Below are 18,426 nucleotides of genomic sequence, written 5' to 3' on the forward strand. Positions count from 1 at the left end.
CCTTTCCTCTCTGGGCTCTGGACTCCACGCTAGGCCCTTCAGGGGTCTTTCTGACACACAAACTTGTCCAATGGCTATCCTGCTCAAACACCTCCCATGGCTCCCTAACACCCCCAAGATAAAACACAAGCTCCTTCACTTTGTACATAGGTGCTCTGAGTCCAGCTCCTGTCTCATTTCCTACTTCTCCCCACATGTCATCTTCACTCCAGACACCCCAAGTCACCTGAATTCCCCTGGCATTTTCACACATCTGCACTTTTGCACTTAGGACCCTCTACCTGGGACCTCTCAAACTCCTATGCATCCTTCAAAGCCCAGTTTCACTGATGCCTCCTCCAGGAAACCTTCTCCAAACCTTCTCTCCAGCCAAACCCTTGCTCTGTCATCCTCAGGTCCCTCCTCTAATCCAACCCTCAGCACTCAATGCCAGGAGAGCCTGTGTCCAGGCTGCCTCTCCCATCACTTTCCCCTCCAGTAACAAGGAGGTGGTAACGTCTACCCTGAAGAAGGTCATATAAGAAAAGCCCCCACAAGTGCCCAGCAGGAAGCTTCATATTACTGTGATTGAGAGCTTGGCCTCTGGGCCGGCCAGGTCAGGGTTCAAATCCCAGCCTTAACTGGTTGCGTAAACTTGGGCAAGAAAATCGAACAATCTTGCCTACCTCATGGCAACCCTACAAAAACTCAATGAACCTATGTGCTCCTGGCACACAGTAGGTGCTCATTAAATATTCATGCACATAAATGAATAACTAACCAACTGTTGGCTATTTTTACTACTGTGACTATAATTATTGCTCAGTTGTGTCAAGAACTTGTGAGATGAATATCTGGGTCCCCAGCTCACAGCAGGACCCTAATAGGGAAAAATGAATGCACAGACACCATGGAAAACAGTTTGGTGGTTCCTTGAAAAGTTAGACATAGAGTTCCCACGTGACCCCACAATTCTACAACTAGGTACCTACCCAAGAGAAATGAAAATATATGTCCAAAACTTGTACACACATGTTCATAGCACCATTATTCATAACAGCCAAAAGGTAGAAACAACACAAATGTATGTCAGCAGATGAATGGATAAGCAAATATGGTATATCCGTACATCCATACAATGAAATATTGCTCAGCCTTAAAAAAGAATGAGGTCCTGATCATTGCTACAATGCGGATGAACCTCAAAAACTATTCTGAGTGAAAGTCAGCTGCAAAGGACCACACTTTGTATAATTCCTTTCCTATGATATACCCAGAAAAGGAAAATCCATGGGGACAGAAAGTATTTACCACTGGATGAAGAGAAGGGGGAATGGTAAGTGATAACTTAATGGCCATGGAGTGTTTTATGCGGTGATGAAAAGGTTTTGAAACTAGGGAGAGGTGACTGTTGCACAACATTGTGAACACACTAAACACCTTACACTTTAAAATAAGTAATTATATGGTATGTGATTTCCGCTCAATTTTTAAAATGAATATATGAAAACAAGCTACAATTAAATGCCTGTATATCCTGCCTTGTCTTCTATAAAGCATTCTCACCTACTTTCTCTGTATATCCCAAATGCCCCTTCAAAGATGAAGAAACAGAGGTTCTAAGAAGAGCCATGCCTTTCTCAGGGCCCATCCGCTATGTGGGTTTAAGCCTAGAGGAGCAAACCCCCGAGATGTGGTCCTAAGGAGGCCCCAATAGGGGATGGAATTTATGACTTAGGACCGGGTCTGTCCAGTCTCAGGCAGACAGGCATGGAGGGGCCCGGACACCTTGGGGCCGGGAGGCCTGATGCCAAGTTGCCTCTCCTGACTCACACAGCCCCACCCTCCCCAAGCTGGAGTCTACCATCCAGCTCCTCCAGTGGGGGAGGCACTAGATAGCCTGCCTGTCCTGAGAGAGGGCAGGGGAGAGGAGAAGAAGAGGCCTGAGCATCTACTAAATTGCCAAGCTTATGATGGGGGCTCTACTCCCTGGTCTGCTTAGAGTCTCATAACCATGCAGGGTGACACTCAGAAAACAGATGCTCTGAGCTGGTGGAGAGGGGAGGGAGGGGGAAAGAAAGAAAGAAAAAAGATATTAAAAAGGCAGAAGAGAGAAAACCTTTATCAGCACCAACCCACACTATATTACTGACTCTTCACAACCACCCTATTTTACAGATCAGAAACTGAAGCCCTGAGAAGCTACATGAATTGCTGGGTCACACAGCAAGTACATGCTCCAGCCTGGATTCAAGCCCAGCCCACCCAAGTCCTGGCCCAGGACTCTTTCCACAACTTGGTGCCCATCCCTTGGAAGAGTCACCCTTCCCAGCGTCCAGGTTTCCCTCTTTGTTCACTGGGGATGGTCATTCCCTTACAAATGCAATAATGCGGGACACTGAGGCATGAGGAGGGCAGAGCTGGGAAAGGGAAGGATGGCAGTCCCTTCCTCCTTCATAGCTCAGGGGGCAGCCTTGAAGGTGGTCTCCATACGTGTGTTTGCAGAGACCAAAGCTGAGGCCAGAGGTCCTAAAATTCCTGGAGCTCTTTATTTCCCATCCTTCCTCTCTCAAATGTCCCCTTATGCCTCTGGAGATGCCCAGGTACATGCAAGGCCACCCTGAGGGCCCAGAGCCCCTCTTATGAGGAAGATAGTGCTAGGCACAGACACATTCAGCGCTAAATGGTTAGGAGTGAGAATGGGAGAGTCTAGAGGAGAGACCTATGGTCTGTCTGGGGGAATCAAAGAAGGCTTCCTGGAGGAGAAGGTCATTAGAGCTGCATGTTGAAGCCTGAGCAAGAGCTTGCCAAGCACACTTGGGAATCCTGCATCTTGAAATAGGTGTGGATGGCAGAAGGGAGAAGCAATCCTTCTACCTCTCCCTCTCTGCCAGTCAGGGCCAGCCTGAAGGCTGCGATAGCCACAGTGGGAGTGTCAGAACCCAAATGATAGGAGTGCCATGGCTTAAAATTGAGCAACAACCATTTAACAAAAGCTTGGGCAAACAACTGCCTATCTGAACATGTCTGCTCTGACTCTGAGAGGTGAACATTCTCTAAAAGTTCCTGGGAATGTTATTGTCACGCCTTTTCGCATGCTGTTCCCATTATCTGTATTGCCATCGTGGCTTTGGTAAACTCCTATTCATCCTTCAAACGGCCCTTCTTCTGGATAGCCCACCTGCCTAGAAACCCAGGTAGGCTCTGGGAGTTGAGGGTTTACTCATCACTCAGAGGCCCAGCCCACCTACCTGAGGCGCCCACCAGGGGCTTGATGTAGTCAGGGTGCACCAGCACCAACAGTGGCAGGACAGGTCCTATCCACACCAGGATCACATGGTGCATGCTGTCCAGCACCTTCTTCTCATCTTGGAGGCCTGTCTCATTCGGGAGATACTGCAGAGGGTGGTAGAGAAGGCTAGTGAGAAGGTGTCCAGCCCTGGCTTCCCCCACCCCTTCCCTCCCACCACTTCCCCGGCCCTCAAAACAAGCCAGGAAGAGCTGTATGATTGTGGGCAGTTGGCTGCACCTCACTGAGCCTCCATTCCCTCATCTGAAAACGGGGGAAAAGTCAACTCCCCTTCTGAGGGTAGTTGAGAGGATTCACGGAATAGCAAAGTGGAAGAGCCCCAGCACAGGGCCTGACACACGGCGGGTGTTCAAGAAATAAAAGCAGTAAGAGTAAACACAATAATGATAACGGTTGGCACTTAATCTAGTACCTCTACGTTCATAATAAAATATTACTAGTATTGTTCTCTTTAACACGTACACATGCTTGCAGTTGGGTGCTGCTGTGGGCATTTTTCAGATATTCATGCATTCAACCCACACAAGAACACTATGACGTAGTTGCTACTATTTTCCCCATTTTTCTTTACTCCGAAGGGTCAAATGATTTGTCTTAAGTTACAGGTGAGTAAAGTCCTGGTTTGGGCTCCCCTAGAAGCAGGACCTGAGACAAGGGTTCTAGGGCAAGCAGTTTATTTGGGGGGTGATCCCCAGAAACACGGGTGGGGAGAGGAGAAGTGAGATAGAGAGGAAAGGCAGCCAGCAAAGAGTTGTCAAGGGAATTACTCCCATGGGCAACTGGGGCTCAGCCCCATTGGGGATCTCTGGGGGACATCCATCTCAGAGTCAACCCACCTGAAGGTGAGGGGGCTGGGGTGTTTTTATACCAACTCCCCTAGTCCCATAATCACCGGCTGAGGTTGAAGTTCACAGTCCGCCCGTGCAGAGTGGGCTTCAGCTGCTAGAGAAAGCCCTAGAACACGGGTGCTAGCAACTAGAAGTCAGCCCACTGAAGCCAGACATGGGCCGAGAGGATGTGCACAGACACTGGCATCACCTGCCATAGTGGTAAAGCCAGGATTTGAACACAGGCCCCCAAGCTCCAAAACGCCTGCTCTTAACCAACATGCTCTATGAGGCAGAGCACTTCAGGCTCAATGTCAGATGGATCTGAGCTCAAATCCACCCTCAGTGGCTGTGTGATCTTGGGCAAGTCACCTAACCTCTCTGAGCCCCAAAGATCGAATCCATAATATAGGGCAGGTCCATCCCTATTTCATAGGCTATGAGAATTGGGAGAGCTCAGATATAAAGGAGCCTAACCCAGTGCCTGGCCAATGGTAGGGTCCAGCAATTGTAGAATGAATGAATGAATGAACAAATGACTCCTCTCTGGTTTCTGTGTCTCCTTCTTGATCAGGTTCAGCCCTGAGCCTGTCCACACCCAAGGGAGATCATGGCGTCATCCAGGTCTCATGGCCTGGGAGGCAGGATGGGCCCATGGGGTCAAGGCTGGACTTCAGAACTGGTGCTGGCCAACCTCCCATGGCACCAGAGCCTGGCCACTATTTCCAGGACCACCATCCATGCCAGAGGGCTTCCTGGAGTAAGGGCATTGGATATGGGGCATGAAAAATGAGTAGAAGTTCATCTAACAGAGAAGGATATTCTGGGCAGAGGGCACAGTTTCGGCAAAGGCCATGGAGGTGGAAAGTCAGAGGCTTGTTCCAGGAGCAGAAAGTCATTCTATGGGACTAGAGGGAGATGGTAGAACAGGTGAGGAGGGTGGGGGTTGGAGTCTAAAGGGACTTGAACTCCAGCTGAGAAGCTGGGACTTTCTCAGGACAGCAGTGGGGAGCCATGGAGGGTGTATAAGCAGGGGAGGGACATGGCTGGATTCAGGAATCCTTCTGGGACCAGGATGAGGGATGGACTGGAGGGGTAAGACTAAAGGCAGGAGCCCAGGGAGGAGGCTGGACTATGGAACAGCAGGAGAGGAGGAGGCCTGAGCAGTGGTTGGAGAATGGGAAAGAGGGAGGAGATTCAGGTACAGCCAAAACTTGGTGAGTGCTGGCTGCAGGAGGATAATAAAATGAATGTTTCTTGCACTATTGAGTGGAAATGTCTCCTGCTTCCTTCTTCTGAGACACTCACTCCAAGCAGTATCTAAAATGTGTCTAGAATCACTTGTTACTTCCAGTCTCCGCAGGACCCGAGAATTGAGCACATACATCCACCGCGGCGTAGCAGGCTCAGTGCCCAGCATGCCACAGACACGACTTCAGGAATCGTTGAAACAATCCCACGAGATTATTAGGAATGATTATAGTTCCACGTTGCAGATGAGTCATCTGAGGCACAGGGAGGTGAAATAGCTTGTCAGGGTCACACAGGCAGCACATGGTAGAAACTGGCAAGTCCACACTGGTGACCATTGCCCCAAAGTGCCTCTCCAAAGTCTTCCTCCAAGTTCAGCATGAGGAAGGTCTCCACAACTGTCCCTCGGTTTCATCTAGGACTGGAAGGGGGATCAGCTGAGTCCAGCAGGGAAATAGGGGCTGGACTCTGGCCCCCAAAGCCTCAGCACCCTCAGGAGTCTGACTTTCTCTCTTCTGACCTCTGAAGCCCTTTTAGAAACGTCCAGCCTTTCTCATCCAGAAGCTAGAGGGGCAAGGGTAGACAGCTAAGATCAGGGACGCTGGAACCAGACAGCCTGGGCTTAAACCCAGACGCTGCCACTTACAAGCTCTGTGACCTAAGTCCAGCTACTTAACCTCTCTGTGTCATAGTATTCTCCGGAGAAAAATGGAGATAATCACAGGGCCTACCTTCTAAGATTGTCAAGAGACCAAAGGAGTTAATATTTATAAAGTTCCTGAAATAATACCTGGAATATATATGTGAAATAAGAAATGAAATGAAAGAAAAGGGTTGGAATCCTCACCTGGGACCACAGCATTAAAGAGAAAGAGAGAGTGTGTGAAACCACATTGTGGGGTAGGTGAAGCAACAAAATCTACAGGGGTGCCCCGCCTCCCACTCTGGGATTTCACAAGCACTGGTACCTGTTGCTACAGCAATAGCCTGGAATTGTAGAGAAAGCTTTAGAGTCAGCTCTGTCTCATCCAAGCTGTGTGATCCTGGGTTCCTGCTTGCCCTCTCTGAACCTCAGTCTCACTCAGATCCTGTAAAATGGGTCTGTTCATGGCTCCAACTAGATTCTTGGGGGGATGAGGGAAGCCAGCAGGTCCGTCATCCTTAGTGAACATCTGCACCTCCCCTGCCCTGCCCAGCCCACCTGCCCAGCCACACACACCATGCCCAGGTGGCCCAGCAGCCAGCTGCGCCGGGGCGGCTGGGGGAAGCAGCGCAGTCGGCAGCAGGTGATATAGAAGTGCCAGCAGAGCCTCAGGAACTGCAGCAACAGACGGAAGAGGAAGAAGAGCAGGGAGAGAAGGAGCCCGGACAGGGCATACAAACGGAACACCGTCTTCTCCAGTCCCAGGAGGTGCAGCAGGTGCTCTGTGATGGGCAGCATCCTGTGGGGACACATAGGGTGGGGGTCAGTGCAGGTGGGAACCACCCTCTGGCCACATGTGTGCCATACACATGATGACCTGTGGAGCCAAGCGTGATGTGCCTGGCACATAGTAGGCACTCAGTACATGTAAGTCCCAGACACCAAGGATGCTTCTTCGCAGAGCAGTGACCTCCAGCCAGCTGGCCCCGCCCATATGCCCTCAGCCTTGACTTCTCAGGGCATCCCTCCCAACGTCTCTGCCCATGCACAGGTGGCCAGAGTATTAGAAAATTGAAACAAACTCCCTCTCCTCCTTCTTGCCAAAAGTAGCTCTCAGTCAATGACTGATGAGCGTTGCTGGATAAATAACCCAGCTCCTTCTTTCCAGGGCAGTGACCCTGAGGTGTGGGTTCTGCATGCACTGCTAGGGTTCCCCAGCAGGATTAAACTTCAGCTGCCCACAAGAGAAACCTTCTCTGCTAGCTGCCTCCTTTCCCGTGTCTTCCTTCTTTCTTCTTCTTCTTCTTCTTCTCCTCCCCCTCCTCCTCCCCCTTCTCCTCCTCCTCCCCCTCCCCCTCCTCCCCTCCTCCTCCACCCCTCCTCCTCCTCCCCTCCTCCTCCCCCTCCTCCCCCTCCTCCCCCTCCTCCCCCTCCTCCCCCTCCTCCTCCTCCTCCTCCTCCTTCTTCTTCTCCTCCTCTTCCTTCATTTTTTAATTGAGGTAAAACTCACATGATATAAAATGAAGCATTTTAAAGTGAGCAATTCAGAGGCATTAATACATCCACAATGCTGTGCAACCACCACTTCTATCTAGTTCCAAAACATTTCCATCACCCCAAAGGGAGAACCCGTCTCCATTTAGCAGTCCACTCCCCGCTCCCCCCGACCCCTGGAAACCGCTAATCTTTTTTCTGTCTCTACGGGTTTGCCTATTCTGGACATTTCATATAAAGGGAGTCATACACAGCGACTTTTCATGTCTTTTGTGGCTTCCTTCACTCAGAATGATGTTTTCAAGGTTCATCCACTTTGTAGCATGGATCAGTGCTTCATTTCTTATACTGCTGAGTAATAGTCCATTGTAAGAATTTATCACATTTTGTTTATCCATTCATCTATTGGACATTTGGGTTGTTTCCACCTTTTGACTACTATGAAATGTGCTGCTATGACCATGCATGTCTATGTATTTGTTTGAGTCCCTGTTTTCAATTCTTTTAGGTTCACTGCCTTCTCCCTTATTCATCTTTTCTGTGATCACTTCCCACATAAACTACTTGCACTCAAATCCTTGCCCTAGCGTCAGCTCCTGAAGGAACCAAAACAGAGTGGGTGTGTACCAATAATACTAATAACACAGTGACCAGGTGTAGAGCACTTACTACCTGCCATGCACCACCATCAGGGTGGTGCCTCATTTCATGGAATCTTAAAGCAATCCTTGAAGGCAGGTCCCGTCATTCTCTCCATTTTCAAGACAATTCAAGCTCAGTGCCTCCAACTCACGGGAGTTGGGAGTTGGGAGCTGGCAGGGGTCCCCTGAACCCCCACCAAGGCCAACCTCAATCAATTTGAGGGCCCATGGATCTCAGACAACACCAAGGAGACTGCTGAAAATGCTCAGGTCCTGCTCTCATCAATCTTTTCCACTCAGTCCTATGAGCCAAGGGTTCCCTCTGTGCTCCCACCTCCTTGGACAACAGAGCTAAAGAAACCCTGCACTGCAGGTTCTCACCTGTGTCCTCAACACCCACCCACCCCTGCCAGGGGTGCCCCCTCCCAGGGCCTCCAAGCCACTGGCTCTTCCACCAGCCAAAGTCCAACCACATCATCCAGGCAGAGGTGAAGTTTCTATTGGTTGCTGTGTCCTGGGAAAGCAGGTGGATGGGTCGTTACCAAATGTGGAGGACCCCATTGGAATGGTCTGACTTACAAGGCAGATGACATGACGACTCATTAGGATGGCTACTATTAAAGAAAGAAAGTAAGAAAATAACAAGTGTTGGCAAGGATGTGGAGAAATTGGAAACCTATGCATTGCAGGAGTGAATGTAAAATGGTGCAGCCGTGCTGCAGAGAACAGTATGGTGGTTCCTCAAAAAATTAAACATAGAATTACCATATGTTCTAGCAGTCCCACTTCTGGGTAGATCCCCAAAAGAAATGAAAGCAGGAGCTCAAACAGATATTTGTACACTCATGTTCATGGTGGAACTATTCGCAATAGCCAAAAAGTGAAAGCAACACAAGCATCCATCAATGAAAAAATGGATAAACAAAATGTGGTCCATTCACACAGCGGAATATTATGCAGCCTTAAAAAGGAAGGAAATTGTAACACATGTTACAACACCGATGAACCTTGATGACATTATGCTCAATGAAATAAGCCAGACACAAAAGGACAAATACTGTATGATTCCACTTATATGAGGTCCCTGGACTGGTCAGATTCGTAGACACAGAAAGGAGGATGGTGGTTGCCAGGGTCTGGGGGAGGGGGAAATGGTGAGTTAATGTTAACAGATACAGGGTTTTAGCTGGGGAAGATGGATGGTAGTGATGGTTGCACAACAATGTGAATGCCCTTAATACCACTGAACTATACACTTAAATGGTTAAAATGGTAAATGTTATGTGTATTTTACCACAGTTAAAATCTTTTTTAAAATACAGAAAGCCTGGTGTAGGCAATATGCCCTCTGGAGGGCTGGAAGGGGAGGGGGAGGGGTGGGGAGTAAGCAACCTTCCAAAATGAAACACAGAGAGCTCCGAGTCATGAGTCCCAGGCATATGCTCTGAACTAAGACCACTGATGTGCAATTGGGCTGCCTCTCCCATGGGCAGCTCTAGGTGACACACTGCACAGGACACACTGCACACATTGCCATGGGTATTTATTTCTTTACCAATTTAATGATGGATAATGATTTTCGCCAGCAATATCGGGGAAGCCAGCTAGCGGTTACTACGAAGAATTGTGACCTTCCTCTGGCTTCCACAGGCCAGGACTTCCACTAAGGGTTCTACATGCTTCTCTTCACCATTCAGTTGGCAAATCATTTCTGAGCCCCTGCTATGTGTGTGACTCTGTTCTAGGCATGGGGATGTAATGATGGCAGGACAGACATGGCCCTGGCCCTTAGGGGTGGTGACCACCAACAGACATGCTAGGACACCACAGAAAGGCTACATGTTCTGAAGAAGGTTAAAGTGGGGATGGGGGAGTGGCTGAATATTGGCCCTGCCCATTGATATCCCATTCTAATCCCTAGAACCTGTGACCTTATATGGAAAAATCTTTGCAGGTGGGATTAAGGTGAGGATCTAGAGATGGGGAGATGATTCTGGATTGTCCAGGTGCGTCCCAACTGGAATCACAAGTGTCCCTCTAAGAGAGAGGCAGAGGGAGCTGAGGACCCGGGTTCAATCCTTGGTCAGGGAACTAAGATTCCGTAAGCCACGTAGCGCAGCCAAAGAAAGAAAGTGAGAGAGAGGCAGAGGGAGATCCGGCACACAGAAGAGAAGGCCGTGTGAAGACAGAGGCAGGGATTGGGGTGATGTGGCCACAAGCCAAAGAACACCTGGAGCCCCCAGAAGCTGGAAGAGACAAGGAAGGATCCTCCCCTAGAGCTTTCAGAAGGAGTGTGGCCCTGCCGACACCTGGATTGCAGACTTCTGGCCTGCAAATCCAAGAGCTAATAAATTGTGTTGTTTTAAGCCATCCAGTTCACAGAAATCTGTTACAGCAGCTACAGGGCACTAATACTCAGAGTAAGAGGATGGGGAGCAATTCTTTTAGATGAAGTGGTCCAGGGAGGCCTCTCTGGAGAGGGATATCTGGGCAGAGGCCTGAGTGAAGTGAGGAACCTATATGAAGGGGGCTTTCTTACTAAAATATGTACACACACACACACACACACCCCCACACACACACCATAAGCAGCTGGGTTCTAATCCTAACTCCTCCACTGACTGCTTTTACTGTCACCCCCAGTTCCCCATATGGAACTGGGGGTAGCTGTAAGAGATGATCTCTGAGTCCACCATGGTATGACCTTTCCTGTGTGTGGTCTGGAGTGGAGGGATGGGGTGGGGGTCACCATCCTGGCAGGCCCAAGACTTCTTGGGGTGGGCTGGAGTCAACATATTCAGCCAACAGGTCACATGGGTCACATCTAACCCCTGGGCAAGCTGGCTGTAGTCTGGTTTCCTCCCCATCCACTACAGATACCTTTCTAAAGGCCTGTCATTCCTCTGCTCTAACTCCCTCCAGGGCTCCCCACTCCCCCCAGCCTGGTATCCAAAGCCCTTTGGGAGGTGAACCCTGTCCATCCTCCACCTCAGCCACAAAGCTCCCCTTTCTCAGTCCGTTGTGGACCCCCCCTTTCTTCACCCAATTTGTAAATGTTGGTGTTCCTTAGAGCTTGGTCCTGGGTGGTCTCCTCTCCCTCTGTGCACACCTCCTGAGGATCTCACGCCCTCCCTTGGCCTCCGTGACTCATCTCTGAGGTGCCTCCCATGTCTCAGTGGCCCCCTTGATAGGTCCAGCCACCTCCTGGATATTCCCCCACGGGTATCAGATTCACCTCACCCCCACCTCCCTCCTTCTTCCTCCATTCGATCTGTTGCCAGCTGCTGCCAGTTATCCAGCCTAAACATCTTTCACATCCATTCATTTCTCTCCATCCATCATCCCAATCGATGTCAATTCACCACTGTGGTAGCCTCCTCCCATCGGTCCCGAGTTCCATGCTTGGCCCCTAGCAGTCCATTCTCCACACAGAAGTCAGAGGGCTCTTCCTAAAATTAAATCAGACATGACTTTCCCCTTCCTCCTATGGCCCCCCCATTACACTCTGAAAGCAATTCAGACTCCTTCCCAGGGACCCCATTGCCCTGTGTGGCCTGCCCCTGCTGACGCCTCCAACTCTGTCTCCCCCCACTCTCCCCCTCACTCACCCAACTCCGGCCACTCCAGCCACAGGCTAAGTTCATTCCTACCTCAGAGCCTCTACACTTGCTGTTCCCTCCGCCCTGCATGCCCCTCCCCCAGCTCTGCCCGCACCAGCTTCCCCTCATCCTCCAGGCCCAGCTCTGCCCTGACAGCCCATTTTGCACGGCAATCATCTACCTCCCTTCCTTTGCTCTCAAAAGAATTATTGAGCACCTGCTGTACGCAGTGACTTTCACAGTCATGCATGCCTTTCATCTTTCCAGTAACCCTCAGAGGAAGTTGGGGGACTTGGAGTCACAGCAAAAGCCCCCACCTCCACCCAGGAAAATCGCAGCTGATATTCTGACCAAAGAGATGTCTTCCTGAAGGATTGAAATGGGAAGGAATTGGAACAAGATAAAGTGTGAGCCCTGAAAAAGGGGTCCCTGCTCCAGGTGGGTGGGTAAATGAGAGGGCCAGAGAAACCCTGTGCCCACCTCACCATCCCTCAGGACAGGTGCAGGCTGCAGTCTTTCCCGGGACAGACACCAGCTCTACTCCTAGCAGAAAAAACACATGCTGTGGGTCCCCAACTGGCTCTCCCCCTGGGAGCCACAGTCTTCTCATCCACAAAATGGGAATAAAAGAAAGAGGTCCATCTGATGTTCATGGGAGGAGCTCAACACATGGGCGCATTGAGGACGTCCTCTACTTTCCACAGTTGGGTTCCTCCTCCCCTCAAACAGAGCAGTTCTGTCCAAATCCCCAAAGAAAGTGCTACAAAAAGTTTTTAGGAGGTGCGGCCGCTGTGGGAAACAATTTGATGGTCCCGCAAAAAGTTAACTATAGAATCATTCCATGACCCAGAATTCCACTCCTAGGTGTATACCCAAAAGAATGGAAAACAGGGACTCAAACCAATACTTGTGTACAAATATTCATAGCGGCACTATTCACAATCACCAAAGGGTGAAAGCAGCCCAAATGTCCGTCAACTGGTGATGGATGGATATCATATGGTGTATCTATACCGTGGAATATTATACAGCCATGAAAAGGAATGAAGCACTGACACAAGCTACAACACGGATGAACCTCAAAAACATCAAGCTGAGTGAAAGAAGCCAGACACAAAAGGCCATGTATTGTATAATCCGGTTTATATAAAATATCCAGGATAGGTGGGAGACAGAAAGCAGATTCGTGGTTGCCAGGGGCTGGGGGGAACGGGAGTGGGGAGTGAGGAGGTCTCCTTTCTGGGTGATGGAAATGTTTTGAAAACAGATACATGTGGTGATTGCACAACATTGTGAATGTACTAAATGCCACAGAATTGTTCACTTTAAAATAGTTATTTTATGTTAGATGAATTTTGCCTCAATTTTTTTAAATGCAGAAAAAAAGGTTTTGAAGACCCATGAGAAGTTTATCATGGTGGCTGCCTCTGAAAGGAGCCTGCAAAAACTGGGGGCAGGATTGGAAGGGAGGCTTACCTTTCTGTCTCCATCTTTGGGGACTTTTTGATTTTCTATACCCTGAGCACATATTGACCATTCAAAAGTGTTTTAACTATTAAAATTAATTAGTGAATTGTACAAGCCAAAGAATGAACTCTAATGTAAACTACGGGCTCTAGTTAATAACAACGTTCTAGGGACTTCTCTGGTGGTGCAGTGGTTAAGAATCCGCCTGCCAATGCAGGGGACACAGGTTTGATCCCTGGTCCAGGAAGATCCCACATGCCACGGAGCAGCTAAGCCCGTGAGCCAGAACTACTGAAGCCCAGCGCGCCCTAGAGCCCGCGCTCCGCAACAAGAGAAGCCAACGCAATGAGAAGCCTGAGCACTGCAAGGAAGAGTAGCCCCCGCTCGCCACAACTAGAGAAAAGCCCACGCGCAGCAACGAAGACCCAACGCAACCAATAAATAAATAAATAAGTGAAAGATGGGGGGAAAACCTAGCATGTTAAAAATAAAAATAAAATAATGTTCTATATTGGTTCATCAAGTGTAACGAATGCACCACACCAATGAGAGATGTTAATAACAGTCGAGTTGAGGGGGTGTGTTGGAACCCCATACTTTCTGGGTAATTTTTCTGTAAACCTAAAACTGCTCTAAAAAGTAAAGTCTGGGGCTTCCCTGGTGGCGCAGTGATTGAGAGTCCGCCTGCCGATGCAGGGGACACGGGTTCGTGCCCCGGTCCGGGAAAATCCCACATGCCGTGGAGCAGCTGGGCCCGTGAGCCATGGCCGCTGAGCCTGCGCGTCCGGAGCCTGTTCTCCGCGACCGGAGAGGCCACGGCAGTGAGAGGCCCGCGTACCGCAAAAAAAAAAAAAAAAAAAGTAAAGTCTGTTAAGATTTAATTAGTTGATAGCACAGGGAACTATATTCAATATCCTGTGATAATGGAAAAGAATATAAAAAAGGAAGGAATATATATGTATAACTTAATCACTTTGCTGTACAGAAGAAATTAACACAACATTGTAAATCGACTATACGTCAATAAAAAATTAATTAGTTGAAATTAATGAAAAATGAATTAAGATGCTTCAATGGGGGGGCATGTTTGGGGATGCAGGCAGTTATTCTCTTTCTTGATCTGGGTGCTAGTGACATGCGTGGGTTCAGTTTGCAAAAACCCCAGTTCTAGAATGTGCACTTTCCTGTATGTATATTACACTTCAACTTAAAAAATTAAAAATAAAATGAAGAGGTGTTTGGGGATTGCATTATTCTTTAAAAATGCATTTTTTGGATTCAAATCACAGCTCTGCCCCTCCCCAAGTAAGCAGCCTGGAGTGAGTCCAGTGCCCATCCTCAGCATCCCCATTTCCAATCTGTGAAATGGGTTAATAATAAAGGGACCTACTTCCTAAGTTTGTCTGGGACACTTCAGTGAGATGAGGCTTGGCACATAACATGCAAAATTTCAGCCATTATTCCTATTTCTCTTACAATATTTATAAAAGTGAGACAAATTCAAAGCTGACACTCTCAGGATGCTGTGGGAGGCTGGCATGCCTGTTCCTCCCAGCACCAGCCCCCAATCTCATCCCAGAAGCCAGGCAAGGGCCCCAGCAGCCCCGCCCTGGCAGAGGTGGCCCCGCCCACCCTACTGGGGTGGGCATTATCTGAAGATGGAGGTGACAGTGACTGGCTCTGAGGCCGGCCCACACCCATGGAGGGCTGGTTTGTCAAGTTAGCCCAGCCACCAAACGGGGACTCGTCATACAAGGTGTGTGGACTCCTGAGAACGAATGCAGTAACGTGGAACCTGGCCCACCAGAAACCATATATCTGCCTCTTCTTGAGCCACAGGCACCGTACATACTACCTCCACTCCCCACATGGTGGCCTGACAGCCAAGCACCCAACACTGGCCCCACTGCCCTACATCCCAGCCCTGCTCTCCGTTCCCTCTAGCAGCCTGTAGTCAGACAGCCTGCCCCCTACGCTGGCTCATGGTACCTTTTCGAACGCCTCTACGCCAAAGGGCTGTCGCATATTTTTCCAAAGTGCCAGACCCCAGACGTTATGAGCCGGGAGGGGGCCTACCCAAGTATCTGGGGTTCTGAGAGTTTCAGGGGCAGTTATGACGGCAGGGCCAGGTTGGCAGAACAGGATGTGGAGGGGTGAGTCTCACCACAGCTTTGGGCATACTTTAGGCATTTGCCTGCAGATTCTTTGGCCCAAAGGAGATCCTGGCAGAAAAAGAAGCTTAAAAATTACCAGTAAGGGCTTCCCTGGTGGCGCAGTGGTTGAGAGTCCGCCTGCCGATGCAAGGGACGCGGGTTCGTGCCTCGGTCCGGGAAGAGAGGCCACAAGAGTGAGAGGCCCACGTACCGCAAAAAAAAAAAAAAACTACCAGTAATCTGGATCATTCCAGGGCTGCAATTGTCTCTGCCCATCATCTCCATCAAATGTGGCCATGCTTGGATGTGCACCTCAGAAAGGACTCCTTGGAGCTCTGCATCTTAGCTGTGTGACCTCAGGTGAGTGTCTGCACCTCTCGGAGCCTAAACTTCCTCATCCATAAGACAGGAACCCTATTACCAACTTCATGGGGCTGAGATGACAACTAAGCGTTTTTTAATGTGCTCAGCTCAGTGCTTCATCAAGGACAGTAAGTCCTTGATCAAAGGTACCTCTCACGGCTGTTGGTACTACCCTCACATTCATTATTGTAACTCAGCCACCCAGGATTTCGAGAATCAGGCCCAAGTCTTTCCAGGGAGAAGAGATGGGGTCCCATACCGTCTGGATGACTCTTGAATGTCTCCAGAGTCAACCAAACCCCTCTGCGGATACCAACCAAGGTCACGGCTGCACACTAGCCCAGAGCTAATGTTACTGCTCAGAAACCCAAGCTGGGCTATACAGAGAGGCCAGAGCCTTCGGAAAGTGCCCAGGATTTTGGGGTCAGCCGGGGCTGGTTTGTTCAAATCCCAGCTCCCCCATTGTCTCCCTCCCACCTCCAGCCTGAGACTTATCAGCTGGTGGGCCTCAGTTGCTTTGCATGGTCCCTGCTGGCTAGCCCCGCTCTGGTCCAAGGGGGAAGGGCCAGGCCCCTGGGAGCATTATTTCAAACAAACATCCAACGAACATCAGCTGGGACCAACTGCAGGACCTCACGCGACCCTCACGGCCAACTGTGGGGACCCAGGCAGGCATCCTCTTTTCATAGAGGGTCAGGGAGGCTCTGCGCCTGTGATGTGTGTGAGACTGTGAAGGCGGCGGCACCACAAGCCTAAGGTTCATCAGTGGGGCGCACTGCCTCCCCTTTAAGACGATGTGGAGTGGTGAAATCCCAGTGACCCCAGCCAGCATTAAGCAGGCGTCACAGGGCTGGGCTTGGATCCGTCTAAGATGCCCTGATTCGGAGAGGTGTCTTCTTGAGGCCCTTCCCACCATGGACACCCAGAGAGAAGGATACACCCAGGACTCCGAGGCGCACATAGAAGAAACCTCACACAAATGCAGCGACGGTCGGGGGGACACACGCACACACACACACACACACACACACACACACACACACACACACACACACACACACACACACACACACACACACACACACACACGAGTCCCTCACAGGCAGTCCCGTCCTGGTTCCTGGGGATTCCCGGGGCCAGCAGTGCACCCGCCCGCCGCCGCCGCGCGCAGACCCTCGTACCCGCGCTACCAGCCCCGGAGCTGGTGCACCTCGGGTTACCGCGCAGGGCTGAGGCCGCCCTCAGGTTACAGTCCGCCACCCCACGCGCGCTCACCCTGCGGGTCTCGGCCTCCCTCCCTCGAACCAGATCCGCCTGAACCGAAACCTCGGCTCTGACTTGCCGTCAGGCGGCCCAGCTCTTTAACCCAGACCAGCCGGCCACAAGGAGAGGCCCGCCCCTGTCACGCCCCCGATCTCAACAGCCTCTGGGCGGGGACTGAGGTGCGGCCTCCAGAGATGGAGAAAACGAGATACAAGAGACATGGAGGCGTGGAGAGGGACAGAAAGGGAAAGACAACAGAGGATGAGTTGGAGAGTGACAGGTGGAGAGATGGAGAGAAAGACACAGAGACAGAGAAAGACACAGGCAAAGAGACAAAGACTTAAGATACCCAGAGGCCCCAACCATCAGGGTTCCTGCCACCCTGACTCCCTTTAGCACCCAAATCCCCCTCTGGACCACTCTCTACACCCTCCTCCCACACCAGCACCCCTCAGGGCCTCCAGTTCAGGGCCTGCTCCCAAGCTGGGACAGGGGTCCCTAAGCCAGCATCCCTGGTGCCCCACGGGCCACCAGAGCCTCCTCTGGGACCCCAGAAATCTTCAGACTCCACCTTGGGAGCCAGCCCTTCTGCTCCCTCTGGATCTTGGGTCCAACGCACCAGCCTGGAGCTCTGCAGCCAGCCTCTCCCTCCAGGAAGACCTCCAGCTTCAACAAGCACCACAGGGACTTCCCTGGTGGTCCAGTGGGTAAGACTCTGTGCTCACAATGCAGGGCGCCTGGGTTCGATCCCTGGTCGGGGAACTAGCTCCCCGCATGCATGCCACAACTAAGAAGTCCACATGCCACAACTAAAGATCCCTCATGCAGCAACTAATATCCTGTGTACTACAGCTAAGACCCAGTGCAGCCTAAATAAATAAATAAATATTTAAAAAAAAAAAAAAAGCAGGGCTTCCCTGGTGGTGCAGTGGTTGAGAGTCCGCCTGCCGATGCAGGAGACACGGGTTCGTGCCCCGGTCCAGGAAGATCCCACATGCCGCGGAGCGGCTGGGCCCGTGAGCCATGGCCGCTGAGTCTGTGCGTCCGGAGCCTCTGCTCCGCAACGAAAGAGGCCACAGCAGTGAGAGGCCCGCGTACTGCAAAAAAAAAAAAAAAATGCACCACAGACACTTTTTCTGCTCCTCCCACCCCACCCATCCCCTGCCAGCCACCTTGACCCCTCCAACTAGCAGGTTCTCCTTGGCCAGCCCATCTTCTCCAGATGTGCCCAGAGTCAGCCCTGCCCCCTAATGTGAGGCAGATACCATTCCCTGTTTGGTGAGTGGGCTGCTGATCTGGGCAAGTGGGCAGACAGGTTGGGAGAACTCACAGCTGGCCCCCAGCTCCCCACCGTCTCCCCAGGACCAAGCAAACGACCTTGCACATACCAGATGCGCAAAAATATCCATCAAAGCAGAGGAAAAACACTGGAGAGC

At 50.7% G+C, this 18,426-nt stretch overlaps 1 protein-coding gene across 3 annotated transcripts in view; it reads right to left on the minus strand.

Annotated features, from left to right (window-relative positions):
- The window catches only part of LOC101284429 (ultra-long-chain fatty acid omega-hydroxylase), a 31,310-nt gene extending 14,242 nt beyond the window's left edge, over positions 1–17,068 (minus strand). For 2 of the 3 annotated variants that reach the window (XM_049707658.1, XM_033401573.2), the window contains exons 1-3: positions 17,003–17,068; positions 6,587–6,809; positions 3,231–3,375 (exon numbers count right to left, since the gene is read on the minus strand). In XM_049707658.1, the coding sequence (XP_049563615.1) occupies positions 3,231–3,375; positions 6,587–6,808 (367 nt within the window). In that variant the 5' untranslated portion in view covers position 6,809; positions 17,003–17,068. Of the gene's footprint in view, positions 1–3,230; positions 3,376–6,586; positions 6,810–15,461; positions 15,541–17,002 lie in introns of those variants that run through there. The other variant, XM_049707657.1, reaches the window with a different exon arrangement.
- Between the last annotated feature and the right edge of the window lie 1,358 nt (positions 17,069–18,426).

The sequence above is a fragment of the Orcinus orca genome, chromosome 3 (assembly GCF_937001465.1).
Source record: "Orcinus orca chromosome 3, mOrcOrc1.1, whole genome shotgun sequence".
Classification (NCBI taxonomy): Eukaryota; Metazoa; Chordata; class Mammalia; order Artiodactyla; family Delphinidae; genus Orcinus; species Orcinus orca.